At 37.8% G+C, this 18,014-nt stretch overlaps 2 protein-coding genes across 3 annotated transcripts in view; one reads left to right on the forward strand and one right to left on the reverse strand.

The window, feature by feature from the left end:
* Positions 1 to 9,976, reverse strand: part of pik3r5 (phosphoinositide-3-kinase, regulatory subunit 5) — a 43,332-nt gene extending 33,356 nt beyond the window's left edge. The window contains exon 1 of the mRNA XM_077198998.1: positions 9,752 to 9,976. The gene's annotated coding sequence lies outside the window, so the exon portion shown is untranslated. The remainder of the gene's footprint in view (positions 1 to 9,751) is intronic.
* A 3,072-nt stretch (positions 9,977 to 13,048) lies between these two features.
* ntn1a (netrin 1a) overlaps positions 13,049 to 18,014 on the forward strand; it is a 74,899-nt gene continuing 69,933 nt past the window's right edge. The window contains exon 1 of one of the 2 annotated variants that reach the window (XM_077198961.1): positions 13,049 to 14,707. In XM_077198961.1, coding sequence (XP_077055076.1) covers positions 13,690 to 14,707 — 1,018 coding nt within the window. In that variant the 5' untranslated portion in view covers positions 13,049 to 13,689. The remainder of the gene's footprint in view (positions 14,708 to 18,014) is intronic. The other variant, XM_077198962.1, reaches the window with a different exon arrangement.

An 18,014-nucleotide genomic window follows, 5' to 3' on the forward strand; every position in this document is an offset into this window, starting at 1 on the left:
TTGGGAGCGCTGCACGAGGGCAAGCCTGCCTCCAGCCTCAGGTCTGGATATGAAAGTGGTTGTTTTAGCCCTGAAGACATTTCTGTCAAACCTCAAAGGTCACCACGTCTTGGTCCGCACGGACAACACGTCAACCTCCTCTTATAGGCACAGACCAAATCTGAGTTCTCTGAGAGCAATGCACATCCCTGGCATTCAGAATTCGGGTGCGGATATGCTCTCGCAGGACAACACACCGCTAGGCGAGTGGTCCCTGAACTCACAGACGGTCTGATATGGAGTGTGTTCGGCAAGGCCGAAGTCGACCTTTTTGCCTCGAGAACCAACACCCACTGTGCAGTGTTCTTCTCGAAGAACAGGGACGCGCTGGCCCATCTCTGGCCCAACCGCCCACTTTATTCTTTTCCCCCCGTCTCGATGATTCCACAAGTCATCAAGCGTGTCAGGGAGAGCGGATGCCCAGTCCTCCTGGTGGCACCCCTCTGGAAATCCAGGCCCTGGTTTCCGGAGCTGGTTCAGTTATCGGACAGGACCCCCTGGCCTGTTCCAATGAGTTAGGACCTCCTCACACAGGCCAACGGGTCAATATGGCATCCTTGACCCGACTTATGGGCCCTCCACGTATGGCCCCTAAACGGGTACCCAGGGACCTTCCTGAGAAGGTCTTAAATACTTTTTTCTGAGGCTAGGGCCCCGTCTACTAGGCGCCTTTATGCTTTGAAGTGGTTAGGTTTTTCCAGCTGGTGCTCGAAAAAATCTTTTGATCCAGAGTCACGCGAGGTATCTGTGATACTCTCCTTCCTACAGGAGTTGTTGGACGCGGGCCGATCCCCGTCCACGCTCAAAGTGTATGTGGCAGCCATTTCAGCGCATCATGCTCTGGTGGATGGCCAATCACTGGGTAGAAACAACCTGGTGGTACGGTTTCTTAAGGGGCTCTGAAGGGTCCGCCTTTTGAACTGCTCCAGTCGGTTGATCTTAAACCTCTCTCGCTAAAGACTGCTCTCCTGTTGGCACTAGCATCTATCAAGCGAGTGGGAGATCTGCAGGCTCTCTCAGTGAGCCCTTTGTGTTTGGAATTTGGACCAGGTGACTCCAGAGTCATCCTCAAACCCAGACATGGTTATTTGCCCAAAGTGCTCTCAACGCCGTTCATAGCACAGGTTATTACTCTATTAGCCCTTCCCCCTTCTGGAGAGGATGGGGAGGTTAATCTTCTCTGCCCTGTCAGAGCCCTGAGAATCTATCTGGAGCGTTCCGCGTCTTTTAGACTTTCGGAACATCTCTTTGTATGCTTTGGTGGCCGATCTAAGGGTAATCCAGTCACTTAGCAAAAACTGTCTAGTTGTATAGTGGATGTCATTTCCATGGCTTATACTTCAGTGGGTCAGGTTTGCCCTATAGGTATCAAGGCTCATTCGACTAGAGGCATGGCCTCATCATGGGCTTGGTCCTCTGGCTTTCCCATTTAAGATATTTGTGATGCGCCCGGCTGGTCCTCGCCTTCCACATTTATGAAGTTTTATAATATGGAGGTACCTTCCCTGCAGGCGAAGGTGTTTTCAGTATGATTTAGACCCGACGGTGTCTGGTCTTGTCTACAATAAAAGTTACTGTTCACAATCACATACATATTTTATATAAAACCCGCTTTGGCAGGTTTTTATAGATTTACCCGCTTTTATAGCTACGCAATACGAAGTGCAAAAACTGATTTTGAACGTGCACTTTGCACTAGTAGGCTATATAATTCATATAATAGCTAATTTTAATTTAAGGTTTAATAACTCCATATGCAGTTTGTGTTAAAACTACTGAAGGTCAAAGCATCACATATGACAGTATGTCAATTTAAGAAAAGCAGAACAGTGTTGAAAATAGATTAAGCTGATTTCCTATCTGATGTCAGGGGCTTTTTCTGATCTAATAAAACACAGGATGTAGATGTTGAGTTTGTCCATAGCTGCAAAATTCAATCATTATGCAACAGAAATCCATATATATATATATATATATATATATATATATATATATATATATATATATATATATATATATATATATATATATATATATATATATATCTCATAATATGTTTGTGGTCACTGCTGGGGGAATTTGCTGGTGTTAGCTCAAGAGAAATCAAGAGTAGGTTTGTCAGTCATTAAGCAACTTAAGAAAACTTAAGAGAACTCCCCATGCATATAACAGGTTTCCAAGATGAAAACGAAACCTAAAGCAGTTATAGTAACTGATCTCTGATTTGAGGTTATTTAAGGCAATCTGTTATTGTTGCAAGTCACTTGTTGTCAAGCACAACAATAGGGCTGCAAGCAATAGTGGGAACAGCTTGATATGGCCTTAATGACCTTTTGGAGCTCTATTACATCCTTACCGGAAGGAACTCATTCATCACTGAACTTATGATTGCCTTTTACATTATAACGGTGAACAAAAAGCTTTGTTTGTATTTGATTGATATTTCATTGACTAATTTTACAGAAAGTTGCACCTTTATTAACAGGTGCCAGGTGCAAATTAGATTACAACCCAGATGTGAAATGTGGATTTTTCCAACTGATTGCTAATTGTTGTAAAACATTTATATTTGTACACAGAGACATATGGTCCAGGTCATGTATAATAGGAATTGAATTCCTGTATCAAATAATTTCTAATGTCTAAGTTAAACCCACCCTGTTAAAACGTCTTTGATCTTGTTACACATTCTGTTACACATACTCAGCCTTGACTTAGACTTAAGATGGAGTCAAACACAAGACTAGAATTTGAGAGGACGGGCTCCATTGCATTTTTGACTGACAAAACTTTAAAGGGATGGTTCACCCAAAAATGAAAATCCTGACATAAGTTGCACCCTCAAGTTGTTTAAAACCTGTATGAATTTCTTTCTTCTGCTGAACAAAAAGGAAGATATTTTGAAGAATGCTGGTAACCAGACAGTTGACGGTAGCCATTGACCACTTTCTTAATATGTCTTCAACATGTTTTTCATCTATTTCAGTGCTCAAACTTTTTGACTCAAAGATCCCCACTATCACAATATTCTCCACTATATAGGCAAAGATATTGTTATTTCTGCTGTAATTAAACAAATACAAATCCGCTTTTTTTCAAACTTTTTTATGAACAGAAGGTGGTATTGATTTATTAAAAGTATCACTCTAAAAAGTAATTCAGGGGACCGGTTACCACAACTTAAATAAATGCATGGTTGCAAGTTAAAAAACTATAATTTATTGTTTTAATTAAACATTTTAAGTTGCAAATATTACTTTGTAGAGTTCTGTTGACATAATAATGTTAATCATTACAACAACTTAAAGGCACACTATGTAATTTGTCACTGCTAGGGGTCGCTTATTCAAAAAAAAAAAAAAGCCATAGCTTGATGATGCTTTGATTTCGTGGACTCATGGAAGTTGTTGTCTTCATCTCTACAGCCAGTGGAGAATACGACGGGACTCGGGCAGAAATCATATTCATGGATGACTGGTAATGTATTAAAGATTTATTAACGTTACGAAAGCCGTTGGAGCAGAATGAGGCCGCTGGAGCTAATGAGAGACAAGCACGACACACAGCTTGTAGAGCACCAGTGGAGCTTTTATTATGCCGCCGACCGCTTCGCCTCTTCCGGTCATGCGTTTTTGTGGGGTAACACAGCGCTGTTTTATCATATTAGATACATTTGAGTGTGTTGAAAGTTGTTACAATACTACTCTGTGTGTTCGCGCAGCGGCGACTATATTAGACATTGCAGAGAGCTAGATCGATATTAGGTGGTAAAAATGGTACTCACAATAAATCAAGAAAACAAGATTTAAACAAAAAGACTATCTGAGTTTAGCTATATAACAATGATTAGTTTTCTGTTGAGGAATGTACTGTATCCAAACAGTTGCTCATCTGTCTAATAAAACACATAATATAGTAAAGCGTCTTTGGTGTTTCCATGGTTTCCCAACAAAATAAAACCCGAAATCGAGGGTAACTCGGTTACGATGTCACTGATAGGCGACGCACAGACACGGTCTGTCCTGGTTAAAACCGATTATTTTTAAACATTCTTGGAAACATTTAGGATAATATAAGTACACAAATCAACAAAATATATAACATTGTTCTAGTGTTTTTTGGATATTTAATCCAACAATCTTACGTGCATTTAATATCGTCTGTAATTTAGACTCAAATTTCTTCCGTTAATTGGCCTTTTTTTTAAATTAGGCTGTAGTAGCAATGAAATTGTCTTGATTGTTCCTCTAAATCAATGTAGATTGTTGGTTGAATGTAAATTTACTCAAAGTTGTCATAACTCAAAAAAAAAATGCAAACTGTTGCGTTAATTATTTGTTGTTGCTGAACCAACACTATTTTTTAAAGTGTATGATTCATTCTGTGACTTCAGGAAGTTTCAAAAACTGTTTTCACTGGAAACCAGTTCCTGAGAGGAAAGAAGAAACATGATATCAGTTTACATCTTGATTTAATCAGTTTTTAGCATTTTAATTCAGATTATATGAGTTATGGTAACACTTTACAAGAAATTTTTCGCAGATAACATTAGATAATAATGAATTGCACTTCTACAGCATTTATTAATCTTTGTTCATGTTAATTTCAGCATTTACTAATACATTATTAAAATAAAAAGTTGTATTGGTTAATATTAGTTAATGCACTGTGAAGTAACATGAAAAAAAAAATGAACAGCTGGATTTATATTAGCTAACGTTAACAAAGATGAGCAAATACAGTGACAGATGTATTGCTCACGGTTAGTTTATGGAAGCTAAAACATTAAATAATGTCAACAAATGAAACCTTATTGTAAAGTGTTACCTATATTATTTGGGATTAGATATAATATTTAATATATTAATAATCATTTATTAATGTATATTAATCATGCCGCCCCTTTATTAGTTTGCTGAGGGCCCCCAGGTTGAGAAGCACTGTTCAAGATAATTTATACATCGTTGCTCTGAAAAGTAGCATAATAAAAGATCAAACTGGTGCAAACAAGTGACCAGCAGCCATCAGTCAGTCAGATGCCTATAGGCCTTTGTTCGTTTTGCAACCTCTGAAAATGTGGAAGTGACCTTGTTTACACGTAAAAGGATGTGTTCACATCCTCTTCTGTGAGAGGATGATTTCATCTGGGCAACACAAACACAATCCCAGCAAACTTCCTATGTGAAGCAAAGAGGCATTTGAGTTGCGGAGACTATGAACAGAATTAGTGAAATGTAGGGCCTTTGCTTGAAGTAAATTATCCTGAGTCAGCAAAGGTGTGTTCAAAATGTGGATGTTTTAATTCTAAAAACAGAATGAAATTCAGTTTTAGCCATTTTACCCAGCATTATTTGAGTGAACAAAACAACACAATACAACATACACTACAACCTTTTGAGACTTGTAAACAGATGCGCATTATGAAACGGGGACAGTACGAACACTGGACACTAAATTCCATATTTAAGATAACCTCAAATCCTGACAGCATGTCTGATGAGATGCTCTCTTCATCTTAACTGATTCACGTTCCCACTGTGACCCAGAATGAAGGTTCATCTCAGCTAGCTCCTTCTCTTGATCATATTTCCAACAGCCCTGTACAGGAAGGTTGCTCCCGAGCTTAGCCGAGGAAACAGGTGTTATTCCATTGTTGTGGTGCGATCGGCCGCTATGATAGACTCCCACACCGCGAGGGGGTCGACGCTCATTGTGTGGAGTCTCTGATTGATGGGGACCAATATCCCCAATGCGCCTTCTCCTGTGAGCCTAGAGTCTTCTCATCCACATCCCTCCCTCCCACAACAATAAGGCCAATCTCCCCCTGCCGTGATCGTTTTAGGAAATAACAGCAGTCAAACAATGGTGACAACATTCAACGGTAAGTGCTTCCTTTTTATATGCTGCCGCCGACACAGTGGCCCGGTTGAGCAGATGCATTAGGATGCAGGGGATCTATCGCACAGCAATATTTACCAGAACCAGGATGCTGATTTGCTCCTGTCGAGGCGGAAATGAGGAACTCTATTCTTTCCTTTTTAGCCTCTATCGGTACCTGCGGGAACTTTACACTCACCTCAGTTTGAGTGCATGTTGTATTGAACAGTGAACTGAGGGGTAGTGTGCTGTATAAAACAAGGAAACAAGCAAATTCGTTGTGGGGAAAAAAAATGTCTAAATTTGTAAATTAAAATAGAATTTTGCTTAGTAATAACACTTTCTACATTGTTTAGTTTTTGCTGCTTTGCATATGAAACCCTTTGAATATTTTTTAGACATTGTGTGTACAGTAGTGGGCAAAAGTGATGGCCATTGTTTTTTTTTTTTTCTTTTCTAATGACCCTACAAGTTTGATAAAACCATCAAAATACGAGGCAAGTATTATATATATATATTGTTCTTCCCTCATAAAATATAAATATATACAGGTATTTATCTGATATAATTATTTGAGAAAACAATGGGGTAAATTACAGTTACAGAAAAAAAATCTAGGAAAAAAATTATAATAACATAATCAGGTATTAAAATATTGCTGGTTCTCTCTTGTTTTTGCATGTGTTCAGAATTTTTTTGTATGACAGCCTGACCAAAAATTATGTCAGCACGATTTGGCAGGTTTCATTGCATTATCACACACACAAACACACAAATGCAATATGCTTACAAAATCTTTAACACATTTTTAATAATTTGAATACAGGGTAAGGATGTCAGTTTTCCTAGGCTGGACATCACTTTTGGCCACTACTGTCATATGTGTACTGTATATGATGTTTAATATCTTTTTTTAAATTATATATATATTTTATATATTATTTTTATTACAGAAAGATGATGAAAAACGTCATCTTTAGAAAGATCTGAATACCTATTTATTCCTATGGATGTTCTTTTTACTAAGTAAAATTATGGACATCCCCATATTGTGAAATTTACAAGTGCCCGTCTAAAGATGTAATACTGTACACTCTCAGAAAAAAAGGTACAAAAGCTGTCACTGGGACAGTACCCTTCAAAAGGGTTCTAATATGTACACTTTTGGTACCAATATGTACCTTTGAGGGACTAATATGCACTCTTACAAAGGTGTACCTTTTGAAAAGGTACCGCCACAGTGACAGCTTTTGCACCTTTTTTTCTGAGAGTGTGGTGTACATATTTCAAATTTACGCACTATTATTGTTCTGTATGCAGTCTGTTTGAACAGAATTTCTGTTCTGAGTTTTTTTATCATGAATAACTGATATGAATCAGTCATAAGCAGCTTGATTTATTGATTCTGTATATGATGTGGATAAATAAGTGTGCCAGTGGAATATAACTATGTAGAATAAATAAAGCACATTCTATATTTGGAAAGGATCACATTTTGTCCATGCCAGGTTCACAGGTAAAAACAGTGAGGAATATGAAATTGATTGAAAAGAAATGAACCCTACTGGCATATACAAACAGGAAGAGGTTTAACATAAAACAACTTTAGCATGTCTTTCATGTCAGACATAACCAACGCCTATGTCTGATTGTAAAGGAGTTACTTTCACTTCAAATTATGACTCAAACCTAACGAATTCTGAACATAGAGGAGCTGGCTGACAAAAAAATGTATTATGGCAGCCATTTAAACAGAGACAAGTGTAAAACAAACTTTAGCTGGACAATAACTTTATTCTAGAGCTGCTGTAAAGCCAAAACAATCTTTAATTTACTTTAATTTCCTATTATCACTGTAAAGCTGCTTTGAAACAGTCCATATTGTTAAGAGCGCTATATAAAATGAAGCTAATGTAAAAAATGCATGTATATAATTGCTGTGCCTGAATATGGCTTTTGGGAATCTGCTTTAGAACTAATACATTGGATATACATAATTATCTATTATATACTATTAGTGTGTAGTAATTATCTATTATAATACTATATAGTATTAGTGTGTACATAGATATACACACACTAATGCATATAACTAATACTTTACTCTATAACTTCCCTACAGTCTTAGCACACACATGTTTTTGTCCAGTGACATTTTACAGGCTGACCACAGTGTTTAAAAGCAATGATACACACACTGATGATCGTCACCACTGAAACTTTCATCCAGTTTCATTTCCACAGTCTAGTTGCACAATCTTTGGCCCAATCTTGACAGTCCACCCAAAGATGTAAGTTCTGTCATCATTGTTTTTCCAAACCTGTATGAATTTCTTTCTTCTGCTGAACACAAAATACGTTGTTTTGAAGAATGTAACCAAACATGTTTGAAAAAACTTGAGGGTGAGTAAATGATGACAGAATTTTCATTTTTGGGAACTATCCCTTTAACTGGAATTTAAGCTTGGCCAACGATCTGTTATGAAGTGAAGAACCTGTTATTTTACTCAAGTGGGTGTTTGTCACAAGAAATTACTTCTGTATTTATTTATTTATTTATTTTATTGTAGTAATTTCTGTTGTACTGTACTGAAACATTTACAAATATGCAAAATCCATTTATCTGTTAGTTGAAATGAACCAAACCCACCTTCCTGTGGTTTAAACTGAACAGTAACATATTTTGAAATTCCTGTCTCTAAAGTTGCTGATGGACAAGCACATGAATGCCTAAAAAAAACGTCCTTATGTATGTATTATTAGGGTTTCTATCAGATGCTGTTTATGCATGAAAAGGAGAAGTATCACACTACTTAAAAGCTGTAGTCAACCAAAACACTAAAGGCCAGCTCTTGCAGAGTGACTATGAACTTTCTTTCAGAGTGCTATGGCAGCAATGAAAATAAATATATCATTTGAATATTATCAACAGTATTAAATAGAAAACTAATTTGCAAGTAAAATTATTTCATGAGTAACGTCAATAAAAAAAATTCAGCTGCGCGTATAAATATCAGACCCTTGAACTTAGAGGATCATGATTTTTTGAAAATATGTGTGCAGTGCATCACATGAATGCATCAAATACTATGAGTTCTTCAGTGTATCAGTCTCTAACAGAATCCAAAGCACATTCATCTAAAGGGCTGAAACATTAGCTTTACTTGTGGGTCTGACTACATCTTACAAATTTTCAAATGTTGTCATTCAATGTCATATACACCCCCAAATAATCTTAATGAATCTTCTGTGAGAACTGGAACGATTTCTGTAAGTTTGTTGCTTGAATGTGATAAGATCTCAGACTTAGCTGCTGTTTTTACATCTGACCGTTCACCACAGAGGAAGACAGAAAAAGGTTGCTTTTTAAAAGCAGTTTAAGCACTGAAATTCTGCATTGTTTGAGTAATAGAGTCATGTAAAGTAACATATCAGGCCTATAATGTGCATTATTATTGTGATGCATAAAGGTAGATGAATATCATTCAACAGTATACGGTTCAGAACAACTGTCCTGCATGCCTCACTGCACAGAATCAGTGAATAGTAAAGTTTCCATCTGACATCCTCAGCTGAGCGTCCTCTGTCTTAAAAAAACTCAATTTAAAGGGTCTTGGATCAATGGGGGTCTTTACTTGTCAACATTTGAGCTGGTACATGCAAAAAGTGTTTCCCTTCTGATGCTAGCTAAACTAAATCATGAGCATGCTTGAATTCACCTGCACACCTCATGTTCAATGACTTAAACTTATCCTGAGTTTTATTCTTTTCCTAGGCTATATTGAGCTCAGATGTAACCATCATCATACGGGAATGCACCACAAGAATCACTTACCTGGAGTTGTTAGCCTCTTCACATGATTTCTTTGCCTCTTATCAGCATGCGGAGTGAGATGGAACCGATGTCCTCGAAGCGTAATCCAGCACTTAAGATGAAAAGAGATGGAAATGTAACCACATCCTTCAGCATCAGCCTACATAGACGCTGAAACGACGGCAGCAACAACAGGAGCAGTCTTCAGCATGACTGTGGCGCTTTACTGACACTAAACAGGAACTCAGAGAGAGAGGGTGCAGAAGAACTCAAAGAGGAAGACATGGGCTACATGTGTTCATGAGTGGGAGGAGGTTTAACTTACACACATGGCTTTTGTTCTTTGACAGATGCCTTAGTTTGTATTAATGCCATGTATGGATGGCAATTTGCCATAAATGGTAAGCTGATCTTAGAAATGACCTGATCTTTTGTTGAGAATGCTGAAAAATAATTTTAAACAGGCATGTAGATTATGAGTACAGGCCTGCCCACAATATCAAAATAATTTGTTTTATTTCAAAAAAATAACTTTTAAAAAGGTAACTTAGGTTCTTCTTAATGACTTTTTTACTAGTTGAATTGTCTGATTAACATAATTTGAATAATAAAATGGCATGGTGTATTTTTTTTCCAGGCTTTTCTCTAAAGTCTAACTGCCGACTCAGCCTCTATACTCAGAGTAAGATCAAATCTTAACTTCCCCCAAAATTTGCATTTTATACAGTAAGAATATCTCTCTGTCACTCTGTCTCTTCCCTTCTCAAAAATCACACAGCACACACATTAGTCAGCTGAATTGTAGGCATCACAATGAGTGGAACTCATTGAATATTGTGTAGTTGTTCTAAAGAAGGAACTTAGCTGATAACCCTTCCAATCAGAAGGATCATGACAGGAAGCTCAGAATTCTAAGTTATAATAATAAATGGTAGATCCACAATAGCAAAAGATAGGCATGTGGCACTTGTTTAATGGGAGACAGGGTAGGAATGGATGAGCTTGTCTAGGTGGAAAATGAAATACTGCCATCTAGTGGTCCAACCAACTAGCAGATCAATAAACATAGAAAGTCGCCAGGTGTTTGTAGATTCCATTGGATTGGTGTTGTGTGAATAAAACGGGAAAATTAATTGGGTAGGCTACAACTTATTGGTAAATTATGAAAAATCCTGAAGACATTATGTTGAATATGCTTTCTGAGCTTGAAATTCCTCAAATGGAAGCCAGAAAGCCAAGTTTTATTGCCTATAGCCTACGGAAAAGTCTAGTTTATTCGTTTGTATTATATGGCTAAATGCCTATTTGTATTAACGACTTAAAGGAGTGTTTAAGTCAGATGTTTAATAATATAAATCACTTTAAAATAACTATGCTGCTATGGTATCTGGTTTTATTTACATTGACATGGATAATCGATATGAATTCTCAGACTTGAAACGCATTCTGACACCCATGCTATTTGCGCGTGCGTCTTCTAGTTCCACAGCCTGGCTTGCGTTTCCAAAAATCATAAGTAAACCTACGTATATCGTTGAACCATTGCCACCAAATGGCATTGTTACCAATTTAGTTCACGATGCTTTTGAGAAACGCAACCCTGCTCAGTTCCCATCTCGAACCAATCATACAAATTCAGGCGAAGCTTCACTGACGTCGCTAATAAAGATAACCAGTGAATTTGAATGACCGTTTGATTTCATTTATCATATAGCCTAGAGATCATATAGCCTAGAGCCGAACATTGTTATTCCTGAAACGTTTGGAGGCGCTAGTTGGAGCGTTTAACCGGTGCCCTTACAGTTGAGACAACTTTTATTTAAAATAATACATTATTTAGGCTATACTGCACTCAGGATGAGAATTAGCCTAGAAAGTGGCTCAGCGGGATCTATCTAACCCAGGGCCTATACATAGTCTAGCCTAAAAGCAGTCATATTCCACACTCTTAAAATAAAGGTTATTTAGCCTATTCTGTCATATGTTGGCTAGTTCCATGAAGGACCTTAAACATCCATAACCTTTCTATTGCACAAGAGGCTCTTTATACGGGAAAAGGGTTCTTTAGATTATTAAAATGTTCATCACAAAGAAAAAAAATGTTTTGTCACTGAAAGGTTCTTTAGGGAACAAACATTGGTTCTTCAATGGCATCAGTGCGAAAACCCCCTTTTTGGAACTTTTATTTTTAAGGTCATATAATCCCACTCAAAAAAAAGAAAAAAAGTCGTTTGAGTAAACCCATAAAATGCATAAAATAGGTCAGGAGGGTAGACCTATTGTACTTGCATAACCTATTGCTTACACATTGTAGAGGATTCAGAACATGATTTCGAAATATCGAAGTTATAGGTAGGCTAGGCTATATCGTGGAGTATTTGCACCACATTCGCAAATAGAATATCCTTTTGAGGTTTCTATAGCAACGGCAGACCGCTCGGCTCATGTCCTTTTCAGTGGATGTGATCCATTCCAGATGAGTATAGCAGCTACATCGAAAGATATTATTGTTGTGTCTCTTCTTTTTTTCTTTTCTTTTCTTTTTAAAAATATAAATTTACATTGGTAGGAAATTTACATGGGTCCATTGCCACAATATATTTTTTTAAAAACACTGGATGTAGCCAATATGTAACACAAATATATGTTTATAAAATATGTGCGCTGTAAAAAAAATCATAAATACAGTAGACTAAAAAATGCCACAAATTTTTTTTGTTGTTGTTGTGGGTCTGTATAATTAACATTTATTTAATAAAAACAATATTTTATGGTAATTGTATGGCATAAGCTGTCCTCCTTACACAGGTAAGCGTGTGTGTATTGATTGAGAAAGGATTTCATCAATTCTACACCTGATCTAAAAAGTGTTACAAATGTGAAGACCTCGTCCAAAATATGTTTCATTAGCTCATGGATTACCATAAGTTACCAGGTTTAAAGGCGGGGTTTTCTTTAAGAGCATTATCCGAATATGCACCAGTTAATCAGAACATCATTCAAATGCAAAGGAAGTCATTAACTTTGGCTGCAATTTAAAATAAAAAGGCACCAATGGGAAATTTCTGTTATCAGAAAATGAAACTCATTAATAAAACCAAATTTAATTTCAAAAATAGCATCATGTTTATCTTTCTCTGCTCTATAGTTTTTATGAATTAAACATTCGCCACATTTATAGAGCAAATGAATAAAATATTTATTACTGTAACTAAATTACATATTAAACTTCTATTCTCTTTATTTCTATTCCTCGTCCTCTGGTTTTATTGATAATCTACCAGTGGATGTCGTTGTTCTCTCGAGTGTCACTGCTGTAGATGAATGAGCTCAAAACTCTGCGTAAAAGACGCGTCCGACTCTGTCTCCATAGAGAAGATACATAGATAGAGAGAGAGAGAGAGAGAGAGAGAGAGAGAGAGAGAGAGAGAGAGAGAGAGAGAGAGAGAGAGAGAGAACGGGGCAACGTGAGTGTGTCCTATCTCACTAGAGCTCAAACTAACGGGATCTTCTTATAGGCTATCCTCTACATGCACAGAGATTCAAGAACTAGACAAGTGAAAGCGCGAGTCCGTTACTCCAGGAAAAAGAGAGCCAGCACGAACTCAGATTGCTTTGTGACTTTCTGCTTTTGCTGAACTGTTTGACGGAGGTACAGTGAAACTGGAGATTTCCTCTGCGTTTTTTTTTTTTTATTGCGAAAGGCTATATTGTCGGATTTTCCGCAGTGGTTTAGATCAGGTATCCAGTAGTTTGCCCATGTGTTGGAGTCAGATTCAGATTCGGATTCACATTAGTTTGTTATTAGGCACCGGTTTAATCGTGGTGTCATAGCAGCTGTGGATTGATCTCGCTCAGATTGTCAACTGATTTCCCCCGTTACATCTGCAAACAGAGAACGCATCTTCTCATTAGGACACGTCTGTGTTTCAGCTCAGAGGGACTGAGAAAGGCGCGTGATGATGTTGAGGGTCTCGGATGCTTTGGTCACTTTGGTGACTCTCTACTTTGTGGTCAACGGGACTGTCGGCGGATACGGCATGAGCATGTTCGCCGCTCAGACCTCCCCACCGGATCCGTGTTACGACGAGAACGGTCACCCCAGAAGATGTATCCCCGATTTCGTGAACGCGGCGTTCGGGAAGGAAGTGCGCGCGTCCAGCACCTGCGGCAAAACACCGAGTCGGTACTGTGTGGTGACTGAGAAAGGGGATGAAAGGCAAAGAAACTGCCACACGTGCGAGGCGTCGGACCCAAAGAAATATCACCCACCTGCTTACCTAACCGACCTGAACAATCCTCATAATCTCACCTGCTGGCAGTCGGACAATTACATCCAATATCCTCAAAACGTCACTTTAACATTATCCCTAAACAAGAAATTCGAAGTGACCTACGTGAGTTTGCAGTTCTGCTCACCACGACCAGAGTCTATGGGCATCTTTAAATCAATGGACTACGGCAAGTCCTGGGTGCCTTTCCAGTATTACTCGACCCAGTGTAGAAAGATGTTCAACAAGCCCAGCAAAGCCACAATCACTAAGCAAAACGAGCAAGAGGCAATCTGCACAGATTCTCACACCGACATGCACCCACTCTCTGGCGGCTTGATCGCGTTCAGCACCCTGGACGGGCGACCTTCCGCGCACGACTTTGACAATTCACCCGTACTTCAGGACTGGGTGACTGCCACTGACATTAAGGTTACTTTCAGCCGACTGCACACTTTCGGAGACGAAAATGAGGATGACTCGGAGCTGGCCAGAGATTCCTATTTTTACGCCGTGTCAGACCTGCAGGTCGGAGGCAGATGTAAGTGTAATGGACACGCGTCACGCTGCGTCAAAGACCGGGATGGAAACCTAGTGTGCGAGTGCAAGCACAATACAGCCGGACCAGAGTGTGACAGATGCAAACCGTTTCACTATGACCGACCCTGGCAGCGCGCAACCGCCAGAGAAGCCAACGAATGTGTCGGTAGGTCCAACTCTTTATTTCTGTGTCATCTCTGGAAAGCACCTATACGGCGAGAACATATCACCAAAGATATGTCGTTGATCTTTCGTCGCACGTAGCCTACAATTTGTTTGAGATGAGTTCGAAATCAGCCATGCCTGGTGAAAAGTGCGGGTGTTTTCTTTTTAAATTCAAGCATTTCGCATCTAGTGAATGGAACTTTCAGGACCATTACAGCATATAACAATATAGGCGACAGATTTATGGAGAAAGCGCGATGATTTTGAGGAAAGAAGATAATAAAAATCTCAAATTTTTACAAGACTTGAAATAATGGATTAAATATACTGTTGTCAGTCCTGAGTTAAACGAATATAAATTATTACAGTCTATCATGATCTTATAGCCGATTTTTATTAACCTCGCGGCATCGAGCAGCTTGAGGTTTGAATAAATGTAGGAAAATAATTACTGAATGTTCAACTTCATTTTAGTGTCTGTTTTTGCAGTCTATTTTTATGTACTAGGCCTATTGAATAAAAGTTTATACTAAAATAAAACAAATGGGAATTTTAGAAACCTAAGGTCGCTCACGCTACATGTAGCCTACGATAGCTTAGCCTACATATGGATACAAAATGCGTTATTTAAAAAAAAAAAAAAGAAGAAAAAAAGGAGGGAAAAAGACAAATTTGTCATTTGTCCAGTATAGCATGTTAAGATGCGTTTTAATGTTTTTTATAAGCATTACAAACAAGACATTTCAAAACAGTTTAAATAATAATAATGTTTACATGATATTCATTATTTATTATTAGTTTAGGAGAAAAAAAAATCGTATATATCCGGCTTCAACACGCATAATGTAAAAAATAAAAGAAGGTGAACAGGTGTCATAAAAACAGCATTTTGTTGTCTAAAGAGCAATGTGATAAAAGTCTGCCAACGAGCCGCCTCGTGTTTTGGCCCGTGTACTCACTTTGTCACTGTCATTACATTTTCAGACATATCCAGATAGGAATATCACTTTCATATTAGGCTTAAATTAAATTATTTTATTTCGAGTTATATCACAAACAAAATACAGATAAAAGGCTACAAACTATCGAATTAAGTTATATCAGCAGCGCGGGTTAGGTTTATTATTTACTCTCAGGAAAGAAAAAAGTACAAAAACTGTGACTGGAACGGTACCCTTTCAAAAGGTTCACCTAAAGAGTGCATCTTAGTAGCCTATCTAAATGGTACCAAAAATATACATATTAGTACCTAAATGGAACATATTATAACCTTCTTAAATGCTATCATTTTTTTTCTGAAAGTGTTGTTACTGATATTTTATTAAGCATTTGTAAAAAAATATATTTTGTATGCACAGATATGTGTAGGCTAATGCACATTACCATTGTAAACTAGCTGGGGAATATAGATATTTAGCCTATTGCTAAGGCCACAAAAATAAAGAAATTAAACTATAACACTTAATTTAATGAAAGAAAAACATAATCTATAAACTAAATTAAAAGTCATAATTCGCCCTGAATTGTCTGGGCACTCTTAAACCGGCCTACATCAAGCTGAAGCCCTAACTCTCTGGGTTATTAAAAGTGCACATGGGTCCAGCAGATGCATATAATACCTGTAGATTAAAACATCCCTTCAAATAAAATAGGATTAATACTGACAATACCCTTTTTGTATTTCGGTGATTTCACTTTGCCTATACTGTTAAACAGAATATCTGGCAGAAAAGAAGCTGTACCTCTTTGACTGCCTGCATCTTAAAACATGATGAAGAATAATAATAATATTTGAATACATTACATCTATTTAATGAGTCTATGTCTTAACCAGATATAGCTTTCATTGCTGATTTTCTGTCAATGTGAAAACTTAAAAACTCAGTTAAAGATCAGAATGACTTAAGCAGTCTGTATGGATTGAGGGTGCACTGTCAATTTGACAAGCAAATAATGCCTGGTCCTGCATAAACAAATCTGAATCATAATAAAAAGAACACATTTCGGAAGCAAATTTTGATTTTTTCTATGACTGTTTTGACTCATCTCAGAAGAGAAGAGCTTGTTCTTATCCTCCTTTCTCTAAGTAAGCCCTATATGTTTCTATGCACTAGAAATGTAAACAAACCAGTTTAGACGCCACTGTCACACAGGAGACATGAATTGCTGCCCTGTATCCTTGACACTTTATTTTTACCGGGCCTTCATGAGTGTGTCTTGCATGGGACACAAAAGATCGTCAATCACAGCATCCATCTTGCTGTCAGCGAGCCAATGCTTTTGTCGAACATTCCTCGGCTGTGTTTTTCCTGAGCGCAGTGCCATCAGATCCAGTGCCGAAATGAAAAGAGAGAGCAAGAGAATGAAAAGGAGTGAAGAAGTGAAAAGAGAGGAGTGAAGGAGTGGGCAACGTTAAAGCAAACAGAGCTTAAACAGGAGAAGAAAGAGCCGTGTGACACCTCTGAGCGAGGGCAGAGCCCAAGGGAAAACCTTTGTGTGCGTGTGAGGGCAAAATGCAATCAAACACCTACAGAAACACTATGGCAAACTCTCATTCATAACCCATGCCTAAATATGGAACGTATGTTGTAAAAGATCTGACTGAGGGTTTGGTCCTCTTTCATCACTTCTGTATGTACGAAAAACATTCCAGCATTCTGGGAATTATTTCAGTGTAGGCCTAACACTCTTTGTTGGTCTTAATATGTGTTCATGTACTAGATTGAACCCTTACTGAAATGAAAGGAGCTCGAGTTGAACCGGGAGGCTATGCATTCCATTTACTAAATATCATAAGAATATAGATAGTGGATAGAATGATTTGAGAAAATGAGGATTTTAAAGTGAGTGAAACATAGGACAAGAAATAGATAGCGATCAATAACTAGGACTGCAAAGAGACCTAGGTTTCACTTAAACTGCACTCAACTGATTGGAAAAGGAGCCGTATAACCCCCTGAGTGCCCCGTTAATGTGGCCTTAGGGTATTGATCAGCTAATGCTAGCTGAGAAGCATAATTCCTTAATGCATTGAGCCATAGTCTGAAGCCTGTCAAGAATACAAAATAAAGAGAAGGCAGCCATTCTGTGAAATGGGAATGCCACTCCATGCTTAGGAAAAATCCGTCAAATTATTATTATATTACATACAAATCATTTTCAAATCAAGTCATATTTATGTATATAGTCTTTACACTATACAGATTGTTTCAAAGCAGCTTCACAGTAAACGGGAAAATTACAGTGTTAATGTTGTAAAATCAATCATTTTAATTTAATTTTAATTTCAGCTGTAAAGCATATCTACA

The sequence above is a fragment of the Siphateles boraxobius genome, unplaced genomic scaffold (assembly GCF_051911475.1).
Source record: "Siphateles boraxobius isolate OS27281-9 unplaced genomic scaffold, OSU_SipBor_1 41, whole genome shotgun sequence".
In the NCBI taxonomy this organism is placed as follows: Eukaryota; Metazoa; Chordata; class Actinopteri; order Cypriniformes; family Leuciscidae; genus Siphateles; species Siphateles boraxobius.